The sequence below is a fragment of the Amphimedon queenslandica genome, unplaced genomic scaffold (genome assembly GCF_000090795.2).
Source record: "Amphimedon queenslandica unplaced genomic scaffold, v1.1 AMPQUscaffold_12437, whole genome shotgun sequence".
NCBI lineage: Eukaryota > Metazoa > Porifera > Demospongiae > Haplosclerida > Niphatidae > Amphimedon > Amphimedon queenslandica.
The window spans coordinates 1,745-19,338 of NW_003547326.1; the positions used below are offsets into that span (position 1 = coordinate 1,745).

The 17,594-nt window shown below is 34.7% G+C and overlaps 3 protein-coding genes and 2 long non-coding RNA genes across 11 annotated transcripts; 3 read left to right on the forward strand and 2 right to left on the reverse strand.

The window, feature by feature from the left end:
* The first annotated feature begins 532 nt into the window (after positions 1-532).
* Positions 533-3,252, forward strand: LOC109587822 (uncharacterized). Of its 6 annotated transcripts, none has more exons than XR_002187814.1 (6): positions 533-635; positions 1,208-1,294; positions 2,576-2,647; positions 2,960-3,041; positions 3,092-3,163; positions 3,212-3,252. It is a non-coding gene; the product is annotated as an uncharacterized LOC109587822 (long non-coding RNA). The 6 variants fall into 6 exon arrangements; XR_002187811.1 differs by lacking the exon at positions 533-635 and adding an exon at positions 696-803; XR_002187813.1 differs by lacking the exon at positions 533-635 and adding an exon at positions 696-803 and having other exon boundaries at positions 2,576-2,643.
* A 3,721-nt stretch (positions 3,253-6,973) lies between these two features.
* Positions 6,974-7,531, reverse strand: LOC109587821 (uncharacterized). The gene is made up of 2 exons (XR_002187810.1): positions 7,268-7,531; positions 6,974-7,218 (listed from the first exon to the last, which is right to left on the reverse strand). It is a non-coding gene; the product is annotated as an uncharacterized LOC109587821 (long non-coding RNA).
* Positions 7,532-7,919: 388 nt separating this feature from the next.
* On the forward strand, positions 7,920-11,474 carry LOC109587824 (uncharacterized). Its single transcript, XM_020004046.1, has 10 exons — positions 7,920-8,282; positions 8,413-8,925; positions 8,968-9,015; positions 9,075-9,272; positions 9,319-9,387; positions 9,441-9,476; positions 9,520-9,651; positions 9,888-10,079; positions 10,133-10,187; positions 10,240-11,474. Exons 1-10 carry the CDS (start codon positions 7,974-7,976, stop codon positions 11,316-11,318), a joined length of 2,631 nt encoding a protein of 876 aa, XP_019859605.1. The 5' UTR covers positions 7,920-7,973; the 3' UTR covers positions 11,319-11,474.
* A 308-nt stretch (positions 11,475-11,782) lies between these two features.
* LOC109587820 (uncharacterized) lies at positions 11,783-13,570 on the reverse strand. 2 transcript variants are annotated; one of them, XM_020004043.1, is made up of 4 exons: positions 13,027-13,570; positions 12,702-12,979; positions 12,444-12,620; positions 11,783-12,278 (listed from the first exon to the last, which is right to left on the reverse strand). In XM_020004043.1, exons 1-4 carry the CDS (start codon positions 13,482-13,484, stop codon positions 11,860-11,862), a joined length of 1,332 nt encoding a protein of 443 aa, XP_019859602.1. In that variant the 5' UTR covers positions 13,485-13,570; the 3' UTR covers positions 11,783-11,859. The 2 variants fall into 2 exon arrangements, with proteins under 2 accessions (XP_019859602.1, XP_019859601.1); XM_020004042.1 differs by having other exon boundaries at positions 11,783-12,620.
* Positions 13,571-15,321: 1,751 nt separating this feature from the next.
* On the forward strand, positions 15,322-17,588 carry LOC109587823 (uncharacterized protein PFB0765w-like). The gene is made up of 4 exons (XM_020004045.1): positions 15,322-15,491; positions 16,803-16,898; positions 16,946-17,322; positions 17,373-17,588. The coding sequence occupies exons 1-3, from the start codon at positions 15,353-15,355 to the stop codon at positions 17,149-17,151; spliced, it is 441 nt and encodes a 146-aa protein (XP_019859604.1). The 5' UTR covers positions 15,322-15,352; the 3' UTR covers positions 17,152-17,322; positions 17,373-17,588.
* Positions 17,589-17,594: the final 6 nt, after the last annotated feature.

Genomic DNA, 17,594 nt, shown 5'->3' on the forward strand with positions numbered 1-17,594 from the left:
CTCTAAGAACACTGTACTGACCTAGTGAATATTGTATATTAATAATAACAACTAGAAACAATGTAGAACATTCAAGGGCTCAGCCTCGTAGATTATTAGCTGAAAAAAAGCAGAATCTCTACCTTAAGTTGCTGCTAGAAAACTCCTGACTTGTTTTTTACTTTAAGCCTTGCTACACTGACCATAAGATATAATTAGGCTGGCCAGTTTAGTGCAGTCAGTGACAAAGGTGACATTTGTTTGATTTTCACAGTTTATCTCAACAAAAAGGAGTTTCATAGTTACTTAATTGCACCTGTAACCTTTTCAAGCAGTTGGAGAAGTCTTTGGAAGGTGTTTTTGCCTTATCTTGTTGCTAGGAAGTAGGAAAATCATGACTTCTGATTCCCGTGTCAAAGCGTCTAGAGACAGGAATGGATCCAATTAGTTATGTGGGTGGTTTTATATCTGTAATACGCATGCGCATTACTCCCTCATGGTCCAGTCATGGACAAAAATCACAAAAATTTAATGGCTGCCACCAACCGAGTGTTTTTCATATTTCTAGTGCTGTCTTTGTGCGGGTTCCAGGCCTTTTTGCCTAGTTGTTTGCAATGAGTTGGATCACTGATTAGACTAATAGAACCTTGCACTAGGTAATTTATTTTCAGACTGTTATAAATTATGCCTTTTTATATACTGTGACTATTGTAATCACCTATATGTATATAATCTTCTAATTATTCTTGTGTGAGGAAATGGGCTTTTAAGTCTTTCATGGGTTATCATTTGTTCCTTCCACCACAATTACTCATTTCAGAACTGTAAGTAACATGTCTGTCAATTAAAGCCTCATTATGGGGAATATGAGGGATTTAATAGGAGGTTCATCACTCTGAGAATGCCCCAGGGTAGGGATTTTTCTCAGGCTCTAACAAGCCTATAGGAAGACTTCGCTAGTTTGACCAAGTTATGTTTCAAAAATGCTAAGTTTACCCAGCAGAGCTGAGTTCAGTAGCAGTTGAGTGGTTGTTTAACGTTCCTTAAATTTAGTAGGGGATTTGACTGAAGGGAACAGCCCCAGAGGTAGTGGTTTAATTAATTAATTAATTTGAAACCCCAACTATGCCCCATTATGACCTGTACTGGGATAGTGGAGCTTGATATTGATAAGTACACGATAAATTTATTGTAAATGTCTGCTATTTTATATATTTATTTTTTATAGGCATTTTATACCTTGCCAGCGAATTGGATCATAAGAGGTTGCTCATGAGTTTTTGCTTACATGTGTAGTAGGAGACTAGGAGCGCAAGTAGGTACAAGGTTAAGCTGTAAGCTGTGTATAATTATAGACCACTAGCAGTAAAAATTGATTACATAGGAAGATTATTAGAAATTTTTACGGTTGTGAGGTGTGGTTTAGGATGAAATAAATTCAGCTGCCATATTGGTTGACAACTTTTAATGGAGAACAAACGGGCTGGCATGAAAACAAACCTGTATTGAGAATTCGGGGCAAATTGGACCACATCTTTTGGAGAAGAAGCTAAAGGCAGATCTTTTTTCTTATAACAAGCACATTTTAGCTTTTAATAGAGCTACAGCAGGTAAGTGAGGCATTTTCTTCTTGCATTCATTGCCGACTTCCTTAACAAACTTTCCAACGAAAATGACTGCCAATTATGACATGTGGGCAGATACCATATATAAAATTAACGAAATTCATTTCCAATTCTCACTTCCAGTGGTCTATAATTAGTTTTTAAGGGTGCTGCACCACCGCCCACACAAATTTTTTAATCTGTTGCTAAGGGAGCTGTTTCTCCCAAAGTACTTTACCAATCATAATGAAACCAGTACTAGTTACAAGACAGTAACTAAATAAGTTAGTAAGCTACCTTGGAGCCTTTAACTCATAATAGCTATGGCATCAAGTGCTAAAATACTAAAGATTTTTCAAAAGCGAAAAACTCCTCTTACTTTTGATTTGAATAACCAGATTTCTAGGTGAAGGCAGTTCTTAACCAAACAAATTGATTAACATAGAGATATTTCTCCTTTTCTACTAGTAATGCCACTTAGTTTGATTTTCATATTGCTCAACACCACATTTTCCTATATCAGCCCTGTTTAATTGAAATATCTCTATGTTACTGTATGTGTAATCATGTAAAGAGGTTATATTGTAAATTTGGTCTGATTCTGATCACTACAGGCAAAGTTTTTCGAAAGTTTGCATTTTTCTGGCATAAAACACCAATTTCACAATCTAAACTTCATTTTACAGCTTTATATATTTCCAGTCCCTTTCTTAAAGGTTTTTCATTAAAATAAAACCCATTTTTAGAGGAGCATAAAGAACCTAATAAGACTCTTATATGGGACACTTGTATGGCTTAAGCATTCCTGCATAAAATAATTGTGCTATAGGCAGCACCCTTAAGTCAGTATAGTTTTTAAATTCGTAAATTTTTTATTCATGCATTAAATAATGCAAGCAATGACATATTCCACTTTTACAGTACTTCTGACTATTAAAGCTGTTAGTTTTGTAGTTTTGAATTTACATGTATGCTATTTTTATGATAATTAGAATGTCACGAAAAGCTATCAGTATTGTTCATGGTGGTGGACGAAACTCTGGATGCTATATTTGGAGATGTTGGTACTTAATAGAATAATTATTCATGAAATGATTTATTTTATTATGCTACTAATGTTTAGAATTGCGGTACCTAGAAATTTCTTTAATTGTAGCTAGAAATTACTGTCGCCCAAAATTTCTGTGAATTTTTTGCAGATTTTAATTTAGCAAAATCACCATGCCTTTCAATGTGTACTGATTTTAAAAGATTAAAATTTCACAGTTTTTGAAATCTGCATAATTAGCAGAAATTTTGGGCCACAGAAATATCTAGCTCCATGTGTATGGCATTTGCAATGAAAGGTTTATTTTTAACTTATCTCTGTTAAACAGATAACATTTCCCCAAGACTAGATATATTATCAACTCTTTATTTCCCTTGGCACTACTTAATGTGACACCAGTATATTTCCAGGTCAGTAAAAACTATTATTGCTGTATAAAATTTGTTTTCGTTATCTGTAGAATGACATTCCTGTCAAATTATTTTTAGAGATGAAAATAGGCTACAAAGTTCTTTGTAAACATTAATGCAAAGTACATGTCCTTTTTACATTTATTATTAATATTGCTTATTCCTTGTAGACTCAACAGAGTAACCTGAAATCAAATGTGTGACTAAACAAGTATTTCTTCATGTTTGAACTGTTTTTTTTACATTTTTGTTTGAGTTATGAACATTATAAATTGAAGTACAATTTAGTCAGTACTGCGCATGCGCGCATTTCGCCCACGCAAATAATTGGATCCATTCCTGTCTTTAACGGCATGTTCCCGTGTAGTGATCGCCATTTTATTTTCATTCGGCCACTCCCACTTTCAATGAAATATTGAAATTTAGAATCTTTTGCACTGCAAGGCATGTGCGGACATATAGAGTAGATACGGAATACGTACGTGTACTTACATACAAACAAGAGAACTCTACTCCTCTTAGTGGGCTTCGCCCAATAATGTATATACAATGTACTAGCTAGTACTGAATCTATACTTAATACTGACCACTGTAGAGCATGCACATTATCTGTCAATTTATCTTGTCTATCATGGCAGTTCAATGTAACTCACAGTAAAACATTTGATTACTCATGTAGACTGTTGTCAGCTTATTGTGTGGTACATGTATACTCAATGACATATGGTTCATGTCATGACAGGTAGAGGAAGGTAAATGTTATTCTTGCTAATGTACACTAAATGATGACTGGATATAAGTATGTGCTGAGTATATGGTGTATGTGAATTGATTCATTTATTGTATTAAAGTGATGTGTATTCTAAATGTCATAGTCTAGTGTATCAAATGCTTTTCTTAAGTAACCTGTAATACAATAGAAATAAACTGTTGATGTACTTGATACACCAAAACTATGAGCTGCTATTTTAACATGTATTTATACATGCTTTTTGTCTAAAAGTTGACTCCAAAATCACTTCTACATTTTTACTACATTTCCTGATACATGTTCTTAAGGTGTAAGTTTGCGCTGATTGCAACTAAAAATTTTTTTGCTATGGCCATTTAAAAGGACCCAAAATGTACATAAAAGGTGTTTACCAGTAGGAGGTGGTGGTGGATATGAAGGTGGTCCATCTCCTCCTTGTAGTGTCCTTACAGTAGAAGCAGCTGCTGGAGTATATTCAGTGGTAGGAGTAGCATAAGTAGGATCAGTAGGTTGTAACTAATGAATGAAACACAACAGCATAAAATGACTGGGGTGAGTGTACAGTAGTTATATAATGAATGAGGTTAGTCTATAGTAGCTATATACTGAAGGATCAGAACCGGAAGGAGTTCTATCCTTCAGTCATTAATAAACAAGGATCATTATTATTAATTTACTTCAATATTATTGTTTCTGTATGAGCCACCAGTCACTCCTTTAGACTGTAAGGAAATGATGTAAGGTATATAATAATGTGCATTACCTCATTTCCATTGCCATTTGCTGTATGACTATTATAATAAGAGAAGAATATATAATAACTAATAGTAAATACACTTAACCTTTCTTTGTTCTTTATTCCTATATAAAGGAGAATTAACTAATTTATAATAATCATACTTACTGTGTTTTTTAGCATACACCAGTATTATTATCAATATAATGATAATCATTATTATAACAAGTACTGTTCCAATAACTCCTGATATAATTGGAACAGCATTAGAACCACCAGCAGTACTGGTTGGTATCATAGTTGATGATGTCAATGCTATTATTGTTGCACCAGTAGTACTAGTACGAGTAGTGAGTTCATTGGTTGTTATTGCTATAGAATCAGTAATAGATACTGTAACTGTATATCAATTCAGCATGTGTTTTTGTAACTATAATACTTACTTGAAGTAGATATTATATGCATTACTGATGTACTGATACTAATGTCAGTAGTTAATGTAACCAATTACACAATGTATATATAAATTAATAATAATATTATATTAACTGTACAGACCTGATAATGATACACTAGTCATTGAACTAGTACTGGTCATTATAGGAATAATAATAATACTGGTTACATTGACTATTAATAACAACATCAATATAATGTGTGCTGTATAATAATCATACCATTAACAGTAGCTGATAGTCCATATCCAATAGCATTAACAGGAATGATAGTAACAGTATAGTATTTATTAATGGGAGATAATCCAGTAATGGTGGCATTAGTATCATTTGATATAAGTTGTCCATCTGTTGTATTGTATACATTAACAATGTAATAATTAATAGGAGGACGTATATCCTATTGTTATAAGTAATAATAAATATTAATAATAATCTTAACATACCTCAGTGCTATTCCACCATATTGTAATATTATCAGTTGATATCTGATCCCAACTAATATTAACAACTTGAGCTGGTACTATAAGAAATACAATGAGTGTGTGTGTGTATAGTACTTACCATTCCATATATACTGTATTAATGATGAAGGAGGTCCTTCTCTTCCAATAGTATCAATAGGAATAATAACAAATGAATAATTAGTACCAATAATAAGAGAATGAATGGTAGCTGGTGATATATTGATTGTATGGTTCTCAGTGTATGTTTCATTACTGGCTATCGTAATATTGTTATAACTTATACAATGCTGTGCATTTGTCCAACTAATTAACAATGAACTATTATTAATTGGTGTAATTGTTATATTATCAACTGGTAAAAGATCTTTTGGTGGACCTGTTAGATGTAGTTTTGACTTGATGCACAAAGTGAGACTAACCTGTTGCATTAATACGTAGATACACAAACTTATCACTAGCAAACCCATCTGCACAACCAATCATAGTTCCATTAAATGATGCATCCACTGATCCAATATTAGCAGTACTTGTTATTATATCACCATCAACAGCAGTGACAGTAAATGAGAAGTTCCCATTTTGAGAAAGAGTTTGTGGGCTACTACTACTAAAAAACTCAACTGTTCCATTTGTATCATATACTTTGCAAAATAAAACACCAGTATCAGTTTTACAAGTTAGTTCTACTCTTTCATTAAGACATGGTACAACACCAGCAATAGGGACTGTTTGACTGTATTGTACTACTGCTGCCACTAAAAAATAGCACACAACAGTAATTGGCATGATAAGCTATTATATACTTTTCTCACATGATAATCCAATGTTTAACAGAGTTCCCAAGGAAAGTAACAAGTTTATGGTCAGCTGCTGTTGCATACTGATATTGTGCAGAAGCCAATGAAAGTCAGTGTATGTGTGATTTTAGGGCCAGGTTATGGATGGGAGCTGGGCCAGAGGAGGTATGATATGACACGGTTGACCTTTGAGCAATATTAAGTTATTAACCAACAATTGCAAAGTTTAATTGCATTCCAATGATTCCATTGGTATCACGTGATGCAAAATGGCACCTTTCTGATGATTGTATCACAAAACTAGCTACTACTGCAGAAACTAGAGCAATCTATAACGACCCTTGATGGTTGTTAAAATCACCATTGTGTAGAGAATATATCTTCTTTGATTATAGACGTGAATATAAGAAGGAGAAAGAGACAGTGCATCTTAACTTTGATACTCTTCTTTACTTCATTAGATAAATCAATTTTCGATAGTTTAAGATGTTAAAAATAACTGCAACTATCATAGTTTCTAGTGAATGAATAAAAGTTCCATTGACTCTATTTTGATGCTCTATTTGGCCATTTTGCATCACGTGATATTAATTAATCAAAGGCCATGCCCGCGTTTTGCTCGGTGATCACGTACGTACTAACAGCTTAATCATAGATATAGTCGGTTCAAGTTGAGTTGCCCAAGTACCACCCCTTATAACATTTTAACTAGGCGAATGTAAACCATTGAGGGGCGAGCAAAACGATTAAAATCTTGATTTTCGATTAGCAATGTACAATGTCTATATAGATTGATGTAGTCACATATTAAGACTAAATAAAGGTTGATGTCAATATACTGATGCAGAGCATTGCATAACTTTCATCAGTGGAAGGTAATTTCATACTATGAGCTTGCTCTTCAAGCTTCATGAGTTAAGAATTTCTGCAGATATTAATGGCAGTCACTGTCTCACAACTTGATCTTCTTTCTGATGGATAAGGGATCATATAAGCTGTGATTCAACAATGATTACAGACCTTGATGATTATATAGCTACTTTGTCATCTTTGTTGCTGCTAGAGAAGTGTCTGGATAACAGATGAGTCTCATCCTGCTGCAAGTAAGCTGGAGAATTGCTCCCGTTTCATAGCCTTTATAGTCGCCATTTTGTTTCATTGCAACCACGCCCACATCAATGAAAATATTTCATCAGAATACTACCGCATTAGATCATTGACATTTAAATAGATAGTAGTGCACACGTTGGGTGTGACCAGAATAGGCGTGACTGAAGACGTACGTACATAGAGCGGTTTCATATGACGTCATAGCATGCGTCATAATCATAACTAGGCGAATGTAGAACATTGAAGGGGCGAGCATATGGCAAGCCGTTTGTGTCAAAATTAATAGCCAAGCTTAAAAACACAAAACATCACGTTCACACTTTTAACCTTACGTTTTATTCAACCCTCCGTTTTATTTAACTTTAGGTTTTGTTCAACCTTAGATAATACAACTATGGTTAAACCTTACGTTTTGTTCGACCTTATGTTTTATTTAACCTTACGTTGTATTTCACCATGATTTAATATACCAAAGTTTAGAAAATGACCTTACGTTTTGTTTCGGCCTTACTTTTTTTATTATAACCTATTTAGGGTTTTATTTAAACCTTATGTTCTGTGCATTTTAATTTTTATTGGACCTTACGTTTTATCTTTGTTTTTATTCTTCAAGCGCATGCGCATTACGAGGCCACGCCTACATCCAACTCGTGTGTATGTGTGCGTGTGCTTGATCATGGAGGTGTTGTTAGAGTTTGCTGGAACCAAAATCCCTATCCATCCTATAGATAATACAGATTTAGTGAGTGATATTGAGGATGAAATCCGCAAATATGAGAGCACTGCAACAGTCAGCTTACAAGACACCTCTTCCAAGTATATACTACAGAAATGGTCACCTAAATGGGACTCATTCGTCGTTGTCACTAGCGTTTATGATATAGAGGATGGAGATAAGTTGACAGTGACACCTAGGCCTAATGTGGTTAGTTCAGTATGAAAAGTAATGCATAGAACTTTGATTATATGGGAGTGGTTGTAGTAACTGTGGCTAATAATTAGAATTTAATGTCAAGTGATGGCCACACTGACTTGTCTTTTTTTATTTCTGTTAGGTGCAAGAAACAACTAAGAAAGCATTAGATGTTTGTCTGTCACTTCGCAAGAAGCCCAGTGAAGAGCACCACAAAATTTTGAATAAGCTATATCCGTCACGTAATAATTTTCAACCTAGCACCTCAAAATTTGACCCTTCAGACAAAAGTACAGCTGAACATCTTCATCAGAAAAAGAAAGGAGCATCAGTGTCTAATGGTGGAAGAGCTCGATGTATTAAAGTTGTTATGGTTAATGATCCACTGTTAAAAATTCCCCGTGGAAAAGGAAGGAAGCAGCTTGAACTAGATGGTCGTATAAAAACCATTCAGGTGCGTAGAAATATGAAGGCAGCTGCTGTAAGGGAGTCAATTCATAAATGTTTTGCTGGCCTGTCGTTTTCTAATTATACCTACCTTAAGTCACTGCCAAATAATTACTTGGAAATTGTTGAAGGAAAACAAAGTTTAAATGGCAGTGAGGTTATTGAGCTCTGTGGTGGTGGCTGTCTTTATGTTACTGATATATCTATGGTAAGTATAATCTTGACATTTATTATGAAGTCATATCTCTAGGATTCATTATCCAGTGATAGTAACGGTGTACAGATCACTCATGTTGAAGTGAGTTAATGGAATAATTATGTAATTATCTCACAATATTTATAACTTCATTTATTTAGCCTGTTCCTCTTATTTTTGAACCTGAGGAAATATTTGAGACTGAAGCTGGTATTGATAACATTATTCCTGAAGCTGGTATTGATAATGGTAGTCCTGAAGCTGGTCGTGATAATGGTAGTCCTGAAGCTGGTCGTGGTACTCCTGAAGATGGTATTCTTGATCATAGTATTCCTGATGAAGCTAGTGCAAGTATACCGGTTAGTTTATCTATTATAGGTTTTTGTGATGTTCTGTTATATTTAGAACAGGCAACAGTTAATTGAGAGTCAAAATGATGCATATTTGGCTTCTGCAGAGTTTGATAGAGCAAATGTAACCATAATTCTTATTATAACCATTGCATAATGTATGATCTTTGCATTTAGGATAATGCCATTGCTGCTGCTCAAGAAAACATTGAGGTAAATGAATACTATTTTTTTCATTCACTGTATGCAATAATAGGTAAATGAATCATTACGTTTGTCTTTGCGTACAAAGTTTGATGCAATGGAAAATGGGGACTACAATCTTGCATTCAGATTGGCCAGTGGCTCACGATTAGTTCATTATTTTCATGATGACACACCTTTGCAAGTACATATTTTTAATTTGAATGTCATTTCATCTATTGTATGATGTAAAGCATGTGGCCCAGATTGCTAGCTCTATTGTGAATTATATATTGTTTTGTTATTATGTGCACTATCTTAATTATTTAATATTTCTCATGCCTGTGGTGTACCCACAGGTTGTATAAATATGTTGCTAAAATGATTAACAATAGTATATTATAGTTTACTGTAATATCTATTCATATTTCTTACACATAGGATTTATATGGATATGTATTTGCTAAGGGTGAGGTGAACCCACCATTTTTGCTTTTCACTCATCCTCGGAAGGAAATACCAGTAGATAAAATTACTTTGCAGCAGTCAGCAATATGCCGTGGTTCCACTGTAGTTGTTGAGTATGATTCTGGTACATATCAGCCATCTCTAATTTATGGTGATTCTACACAAGTATGATCTATTGTGATTGAATTTATGTTTTATGATTTGTTTCTACATTTTAGCAGGACATATTTCAAAGCACAAGTGACAAGAATTTCAACTCATGTCTTGCAACAGGTATAAATGTATCTCATAAATTTGTATTATTATTATTATTTATTCCATTTAGCTGATAAAGAGCGTCTTGATTATATGTCCTCATTAAATCTATGTCGTGGACTTCATTTCATTAAACGAGACAGTGTCTATACTGACATCATGGAGCTCTACTCAAAATCCACAATTCTGTCTCATTATCCCCTTCGTTTTAAATATAGAGGGGAGGTGGCTGTTGATACGGGAGGTGTGGCACGGGATGTTTTTTCATCCTTCTTTGAGGAAATGTATCTTCATTTCTTTGAAGGTTCCACACTAGTGACACCTTCTGTTCATCCGGGAATCAGTTCTGAATCACTTAGAGTCATTGGCTCAATTATATCCCATTCTTACTTAGTTACCGGTATTTTACCAGTACGAGTTGCATTCCCATGTTTGGCAGCAATGTTATTGGAATGCTACAATGAAACTAGTATTCCAGACAACAAGTTAATTGATGTTCTTTTGAATGGTCTAAGCTCGTATGATGCTGAAGTACTTCAAGAGGCCAAACATCAGGTAGAAAATGGAAACACATTGTTTTCGGAGAAAATTTCCAGTAATTTAGTCAGTCTGTTCAGCTTCTATGGTTCTAGACAGATACCATCCCCATCTAATTTAGAGAGTATTCTTCTCCAAGTAGCAAAATGTGAATTTCTATTGAAACCTGCAGCAGCTATTCAAATGATTCGTTCTGGTATTCCTGAGATGCATAGGAGGTTTTGGGGAAAGATGACTGTGTCTGACCTTTATGCTATCTATTCTGCTATGTGTTCTTCACCAGAGAAGATTTTAATGTCTATTGAGTCAAATGCCATAACTGAAACTCCTTTGCAAGAAAGGGTATTAATGTACCTGAGGCAATACATTGGCAGTGCAAGCAAAAACACAGTATCACTTTTTTTGAGATATGTAACTGGATCGTGTGTTTTTACTGGAAAGGGCATCACTGTTAAATTTAACTCTCTTGAAGGTTTTGCAAGGCGGCCCATTGCTCATACCTGTAACTGTTCATTACAGTTACCAGTAACTTACAGCACATATACCGATTTTCAAAGTGAGATGGATAAAATTTTGACAAACGAGGAGTCCTTCACTATGACATCACTCTGACTATTTTTGAAATCATTGATTTTTTTCTTATTTACACTGCTAGTACAATGATAACTGTATTGTATCATTTTTTGTAGCAATAGACTCATTAACCATTTCGTATATTAACTTTTGAGATATTGGATTTTCATTGTGTTCTTGGACCAGTATAATTCATATTTATGCTATTGTAAGTATCTATTGTAAGTTTTAGCACTCTTAGTTTTAGTATAGTTTCATACATTTTTATAGCTAGAAATACACAATACACCATAAATGACTTTCTATTTCATCTATAATACTCCTATATATCAGGTATAGTTTATCTCTATTATAAATATTTCAGTTAATTTTTAGTAAAGTAAAATGCATTCCTATAGCTCTTTGGTTTCAGTTTTATAGTTGTTTTGTTATTTACTTTATACTATGTTATGATTCTAAAATCACCCATAATCAAAAACATTTCCTTTAAATGCAAGTGACCATTTAAATTTTAATATTATATTTTTGAACATTCAATGAAATTCAGTTTACCATAATTACTATTCAATGTGAAAATAAGTCAAACATTTTGTTCAATGAATGCTAGAGTTTGTTCATAAAGGTCAATGCCATATGACTCAGATGCTTGCAAAGGGTCAACAAGTGTATGTAATTGTTGCATGGTATGTGGAGATGAAGTAAAATTCACTCTAGGTACTGCAATATTTCCATCCTGAATTGGTTCAGGTTCATCTTCATCTATGCCATATAAATCGTTGACATTATTAAAGAAGTCGATAGCAACTTGTCGGGTATGCCGAAGAAGTATCATCCCAGAGACAAAAAGTTGGTGTGGGGATTTGTGGTTGGCTGTACGAATTTCATGATGATTCCATGATTCTCGGAACTCACTAAGAGCTCTATTAATTCTAGGCAAATATACATAGTGGAGTGAAAATAAATGGTGCTCATTCATTGGGTCCAACATGTGCTGCTCCTCTAAATAATAAAATAATCTATAAAAAGTTTTTATAACTCCACTGAAAACATCCCTCCACAGTCTCTCTATCCTCTGATTATGGACAGAGGGCCCAGTTATAATGCTTCCTCGATCAACCCCTCTGTTTTCTAGCATACATTGTGCAACTAGTACATTCTCAGTACCTTGGTCAGAGCGAACTCTAGATGGCAAGTTAAACTTCTCTGTAGCCTTCATAAACTCCTCTAAAACAGTACTTGCATAATTGTTGGTTGAGCATTTCAAATAAACAATCATCCTACTAAATCCATCAATTCCAGCATGGGTTACAAATCTCCAGCGTATTAATTTGTGATGGCCATCTAAAATTAAAAAAGATTTTATCATGTTAAAGGAAGTAATTTCTTTGTGAAATCAATATTTCAGTGTTAATTTATGCTTACCAATGTGCCATAATGAATTCGGCCCTGGTACTGAGTATGGGCGTCTGTGTGTCATTATTCCTGGCCATCTAAGAGCACTCGTCAGAGGATTATTAAGTCTTAGAGTATTACGAACCCTCTCCCTTGACACTCTATAACCCAATGATCGCAATTTGCCTATTACTAGTGACTGACCAATGTTTGGTGACGTTAACTGCATTTCAGCAACAAATGATGCTAACTCGGTATCATTTAAATGGGATGTTGGATCATTAATTAGATCTAGCTCCACCCTACGTCTGTTAAATATAAATTAATTAATTTTGATAGATACAGTTTAACGTACCTGTATAAAGTAGACCTTGAAATACCAATTAGAGCAGCAATCTCACTCCAGCTAAAAAAAAGCGACCTCAAATATTCAATCTCATCTCTGCTAACATCGAATCGTGGTCTTCCTGGCATTCCTGAATATAAAAGTGGTCTGAAAATCCTTGTTTGGTGAGTAGTAATGGTATCAGAGTATGATTGCCATCTTGATCTCAATGTAGTCAAACAGGATAGTAGATCAAGAAGCAATGCAGAAATAGTTCCGAGAGTTTGCTGAGAAACGACCCTGATGAGAGTGCGGCAAGTTACTTGAAGGAATTCTAACTGCTCCAAAGCATAATTTGTATATTGATCATTACAAACACCGTACTGACGTTCACTTTCGATTAAAAAACTAGCTACTGCAGCAAAATAAGCATCCCAATCACGACTTTCAGCTACTGCCATTTTGTTATTGGGCAATGGGCGCGGCATGCATGAATTGACTACCCCACCCCTTCAATGTTATTATTATTAACAATAAACTAGAACGTAAGGTTATAAAAATAGAAAATAAAACATATGGTTTAGATAAAATGTGAAGTCTAAAACGTAAGGTTAACTAAAGTGTAAGGTTAAATAAAAAACGTAAGGTTACATAAAAACGTAAGGTTACATAAAAACGTAAGGTTACATAAAAACGTAAGGTTAAATAAAACGTAAGGCTAAAAGTTAGATAAAATGTGAAGTCTAAAACGTAAGGTTAACTAAAGTGTAAGGTTAAATAAAAAACGTAAGGTTACATAAAAACGTAAGGTTAAATAAAACGTAAGGTTAAATAAAACGTAAGGTTAAATAAAACGTAAGGTTAAATAAAACGTAAGGCTAAAAGTTTGAACGTGATGTTTTGTGTTGTTAAGCTTAGTTATTAATTTTGACACAAACGGCTTGCCATAAGAACGAGCGGAGTATGGTCAATTTGCCAGACCCACCACCCGTAGGTACGGAGGGTGTGGTCTGGCTATGCGAGACTAGTATTATGTATGCAATGTAGCATTGTAAACCGATTCAGCCACAGTTACGTGTGGACACAATCAAGCTGGTTTCTGAACCGCTTTGATCCAAACTGGTTTGTAGTGTAAACGGGGCTATTGAGAACCCACCAAGAGAACAGCTCATGTCCTGAAAACAACTAGAGGCCTACAATTACTGCAAAAGTGGACATGTTAGGACAATTTTTTGTTGTCTCTTTGGAAAAGGAGGACGAAAGTTTGTGTTATTATTAAAAGCTTCTTCATCAGCTAAGGCAGCTTGTTTTTTTTGGCTGACACTGTTAGTCCCTTCTTTATTGGTAAAAACAGTTGGGACATAGTCTATATCAGCAGGTTTATCAACCGGCCTTCTTAGAAAATTACATCAGTTAGATCATGACGAAAATGTTCTCCACATAGTCTTGTATGTTTGGTTGGTTTTCAGTTTTTTCTCTTTATAGTGTTTATCCACAACGTTTTCCTTCTTTTTGGCAGTGGGTGTGCCTGGCCACGTGTATCCCAATGTTTTGCCGGCTTCAAAGAAGTGTTACGTAACGTGTGGGTGGTCTATACTGATTTGTGATACCATATAGCAGGTTTATTTTGAGAATAATAATTTTTGCGAATGGTCTGTATCCGGAGGTTCACGGAATTAATTTTTGCGAACTGCCACTTTTCTTCCATCTTGTACCATATTAAATTGATTTTCAAGTAATTTAAAAATTCGCAAAATTTGTGAAATTTGTTATCCTCGAAATAAACCCACTATACAGTATGTACATGTACATGTACATGTACATGTATTATATTTTTATGTATTATGTACAAATGTACATAATACTGTCATTATATAAAATTTATCAGTAATATTTCTCATTGTCTACAGATTCCTCTGCCTGAGTCTGTTACTGGTAGATACTTTCACTCACTCACAGCAGTCACAATGTCACCACACTGTGTGTGGCTAGTAATTGTTGGAGGACGTGATGAGTTTAAATGGGAAGATGTTGGAGGAGGAGTGGAAGAGCCAACGAGTACACTTATCACTGATACTAATAGACTAACAATGATAATTGAATTAGGTAAAATAATAATTATTAAAATTATGTTATAATGAGGATTAATTATTACCAACCATTATTCTTACAATCTTTTATTATTAATAATACTAGAAACAATGTAAAACATTAAATAATAATATTATTTGTTCTTATTTCAGTATATATTGAAGCTGGTGAGTGGATAGTACAGTCAGTACTGGATGGTAATGATCTCACTAGTAAGAAATATCAAGAAAAGTATTCATCATACAGCAAGACCAGAACATGGTGGATGGATCAGCTAATAGAATATCCCACAGAGAAGGAAATGAAGCTTCAGAGATACATCCAGTCTTTACATCAAGAACTACAAGTGGCTCATCAGAACAAAGTATCACTACAGGAGGCACTGACTGAGGCCAATAAACAAGGTACATGTACATGTACCGTATTTCCTCGTGGAAACGCCTACTCCCTATAAACGCCCATGCCTGTATAAACGCCCATGCCTGTATAAACGCCTAGAAACAGCATATAACTTTGACAATAAACACCCATGCTTGTTTAGACGCCCATTCTTGATTAAAAGCCTATACCACACCCACCTACCCCATCCACGTGGTACGTGTACCTTACGTAGTTTACATTCTACAATGGCAGCTGCAGCTGAGAAGGCTAAGGAAACTCAGAAGTTTGATGTCAGTTTTAAACTACGCGTTGTGTCTATTGAAACATGGTGGTAAGGATTATTTTTTTGTTATAAACGCCCACCTCGTATAAGCGCCTACTTCATTTAAACGCCTGGCAAACGGGTCTCTATAAGAAATAAACGCCTAGGCGTTTCCACGAGGAAATACGGTACATATGTATGATGTGAATTTTAATGTAATGTATGTTATGTAATGGACTAATGGTTTACATATTATTAGTTTACATAACTAATGTGATGTAATGTATGCATAGTTATAGAAATTTGGAGTGTAGAATTCTGGCAGAATGCTTTCCATTAAAATTTTGACAAACATTTGACCATCTGCAAATTATACTGTACTACAGCCCATGGTTTTTCCAAAAATGGCTAAAAAATCACTCCTAATTTTTATTACATTTTCTGATGCATATTGACGTCCTTTTGCTATGTAGAAAGTTTGAGACGATTTTTGGACAAACAAGCGTAACAGTGTAAAAATATTCCTATAATTGTTTTCACCACTTTGCAAGTACAACTGGGTTCTTATTAAGACTTATGAACGTTCTCTCTACCTTCTAATGCTTCTAGAGAAGTTTTTAGACAGTATCTCTATGTTCTTTCGCTGTTAGAAAGCCCATAACTTTGTCCCATGTGCAAGCCGCCATTTTGCTTGGCGTGACCACACCCACTTACATAGCGTGGGCGGGTGGTTGCTAAGGCTTGTTATTTCTCCAATACAACATGTATAGAAGAAATGTAAGTGTTGACATACAAATATATATATATCGCATGTGGGTGAAATCAATTATAGGACGACCTGGGGGCTACGCCCCCAGGTCGTAAAAACTTTTCGAATTTTGGCTATTTTTAAAATGAGCTGATTCTGAAATCTTGCACTACACCAAATCACCCAGTGTTAAGATTTTGATGAATGAAACTTGATTTACTGAATACACACTGTACATGTACACTATGCATGCATACAGTGGACTGATTTTTTACACGTTATACTGTATGTGTACATGTATGATCATTTATGTTATCTTTTCAGCTAAAGTTGATGATAGTGAAACTGTAAAGAGTGAGAAATTGGAAGAGATGTTAAAAGCACAGGCACAGCTACAAGAAGAGAAACAGATTATTACTGGTTAGTGTATCATCAGTACATAATATTAGATGAGTCTATTAATGTAGAAGATAATGAGAAACTGAAAGCTAAAGTTGATGATTATGAAGTATATATAACTGAAATAGAAGAAGAGAAGAAACAAATTGAGGAAGAGAAGAAACTAGTAGAAGAAGGGAAGAGAAAAGTGGAGAAAGAGAAGGAGCAAGTAGAGGAAGAGAAGAGAGAATTAGAGGAACAATATCTCAAGGAGAAACAGATCACTAAAGGTTAGAGTATTGTCATCAATGTGTATATTATATGAGAGAATATTTAGAACTGAAAAGTAAAGTTGCTAATAATGAATTGTATACTGCCAAACTAATGAAGGAGAGGGAGCAATGGAGTCAAATCAAAGAGACTAGTACCATTGGATTACAATTTAACTACCTGATCCCTTCAATGGGTAAGAGTATTATTGACTGAGTGAGTGAGTGTATTTTATACAATTGATAGATAATTTGGATTGTCTGAGTGATGTCCAGGTAGCAGAGAAGAAGCTGTTCTTAATTCAAGGAGACAAAGCTCAACTGATGAATTGGGAGAAATATGGTGTAAGGATTGGAGTAGAAGAAGGAAGCCTATTGTCCTCTGAGACAAGTAGAAGCAGCAGTGGTTGCTCTTGTAGGAGGACAGTTCGAGTTTCCTGCTAATACTGTGCTAGTGAGTGCTGTGTAT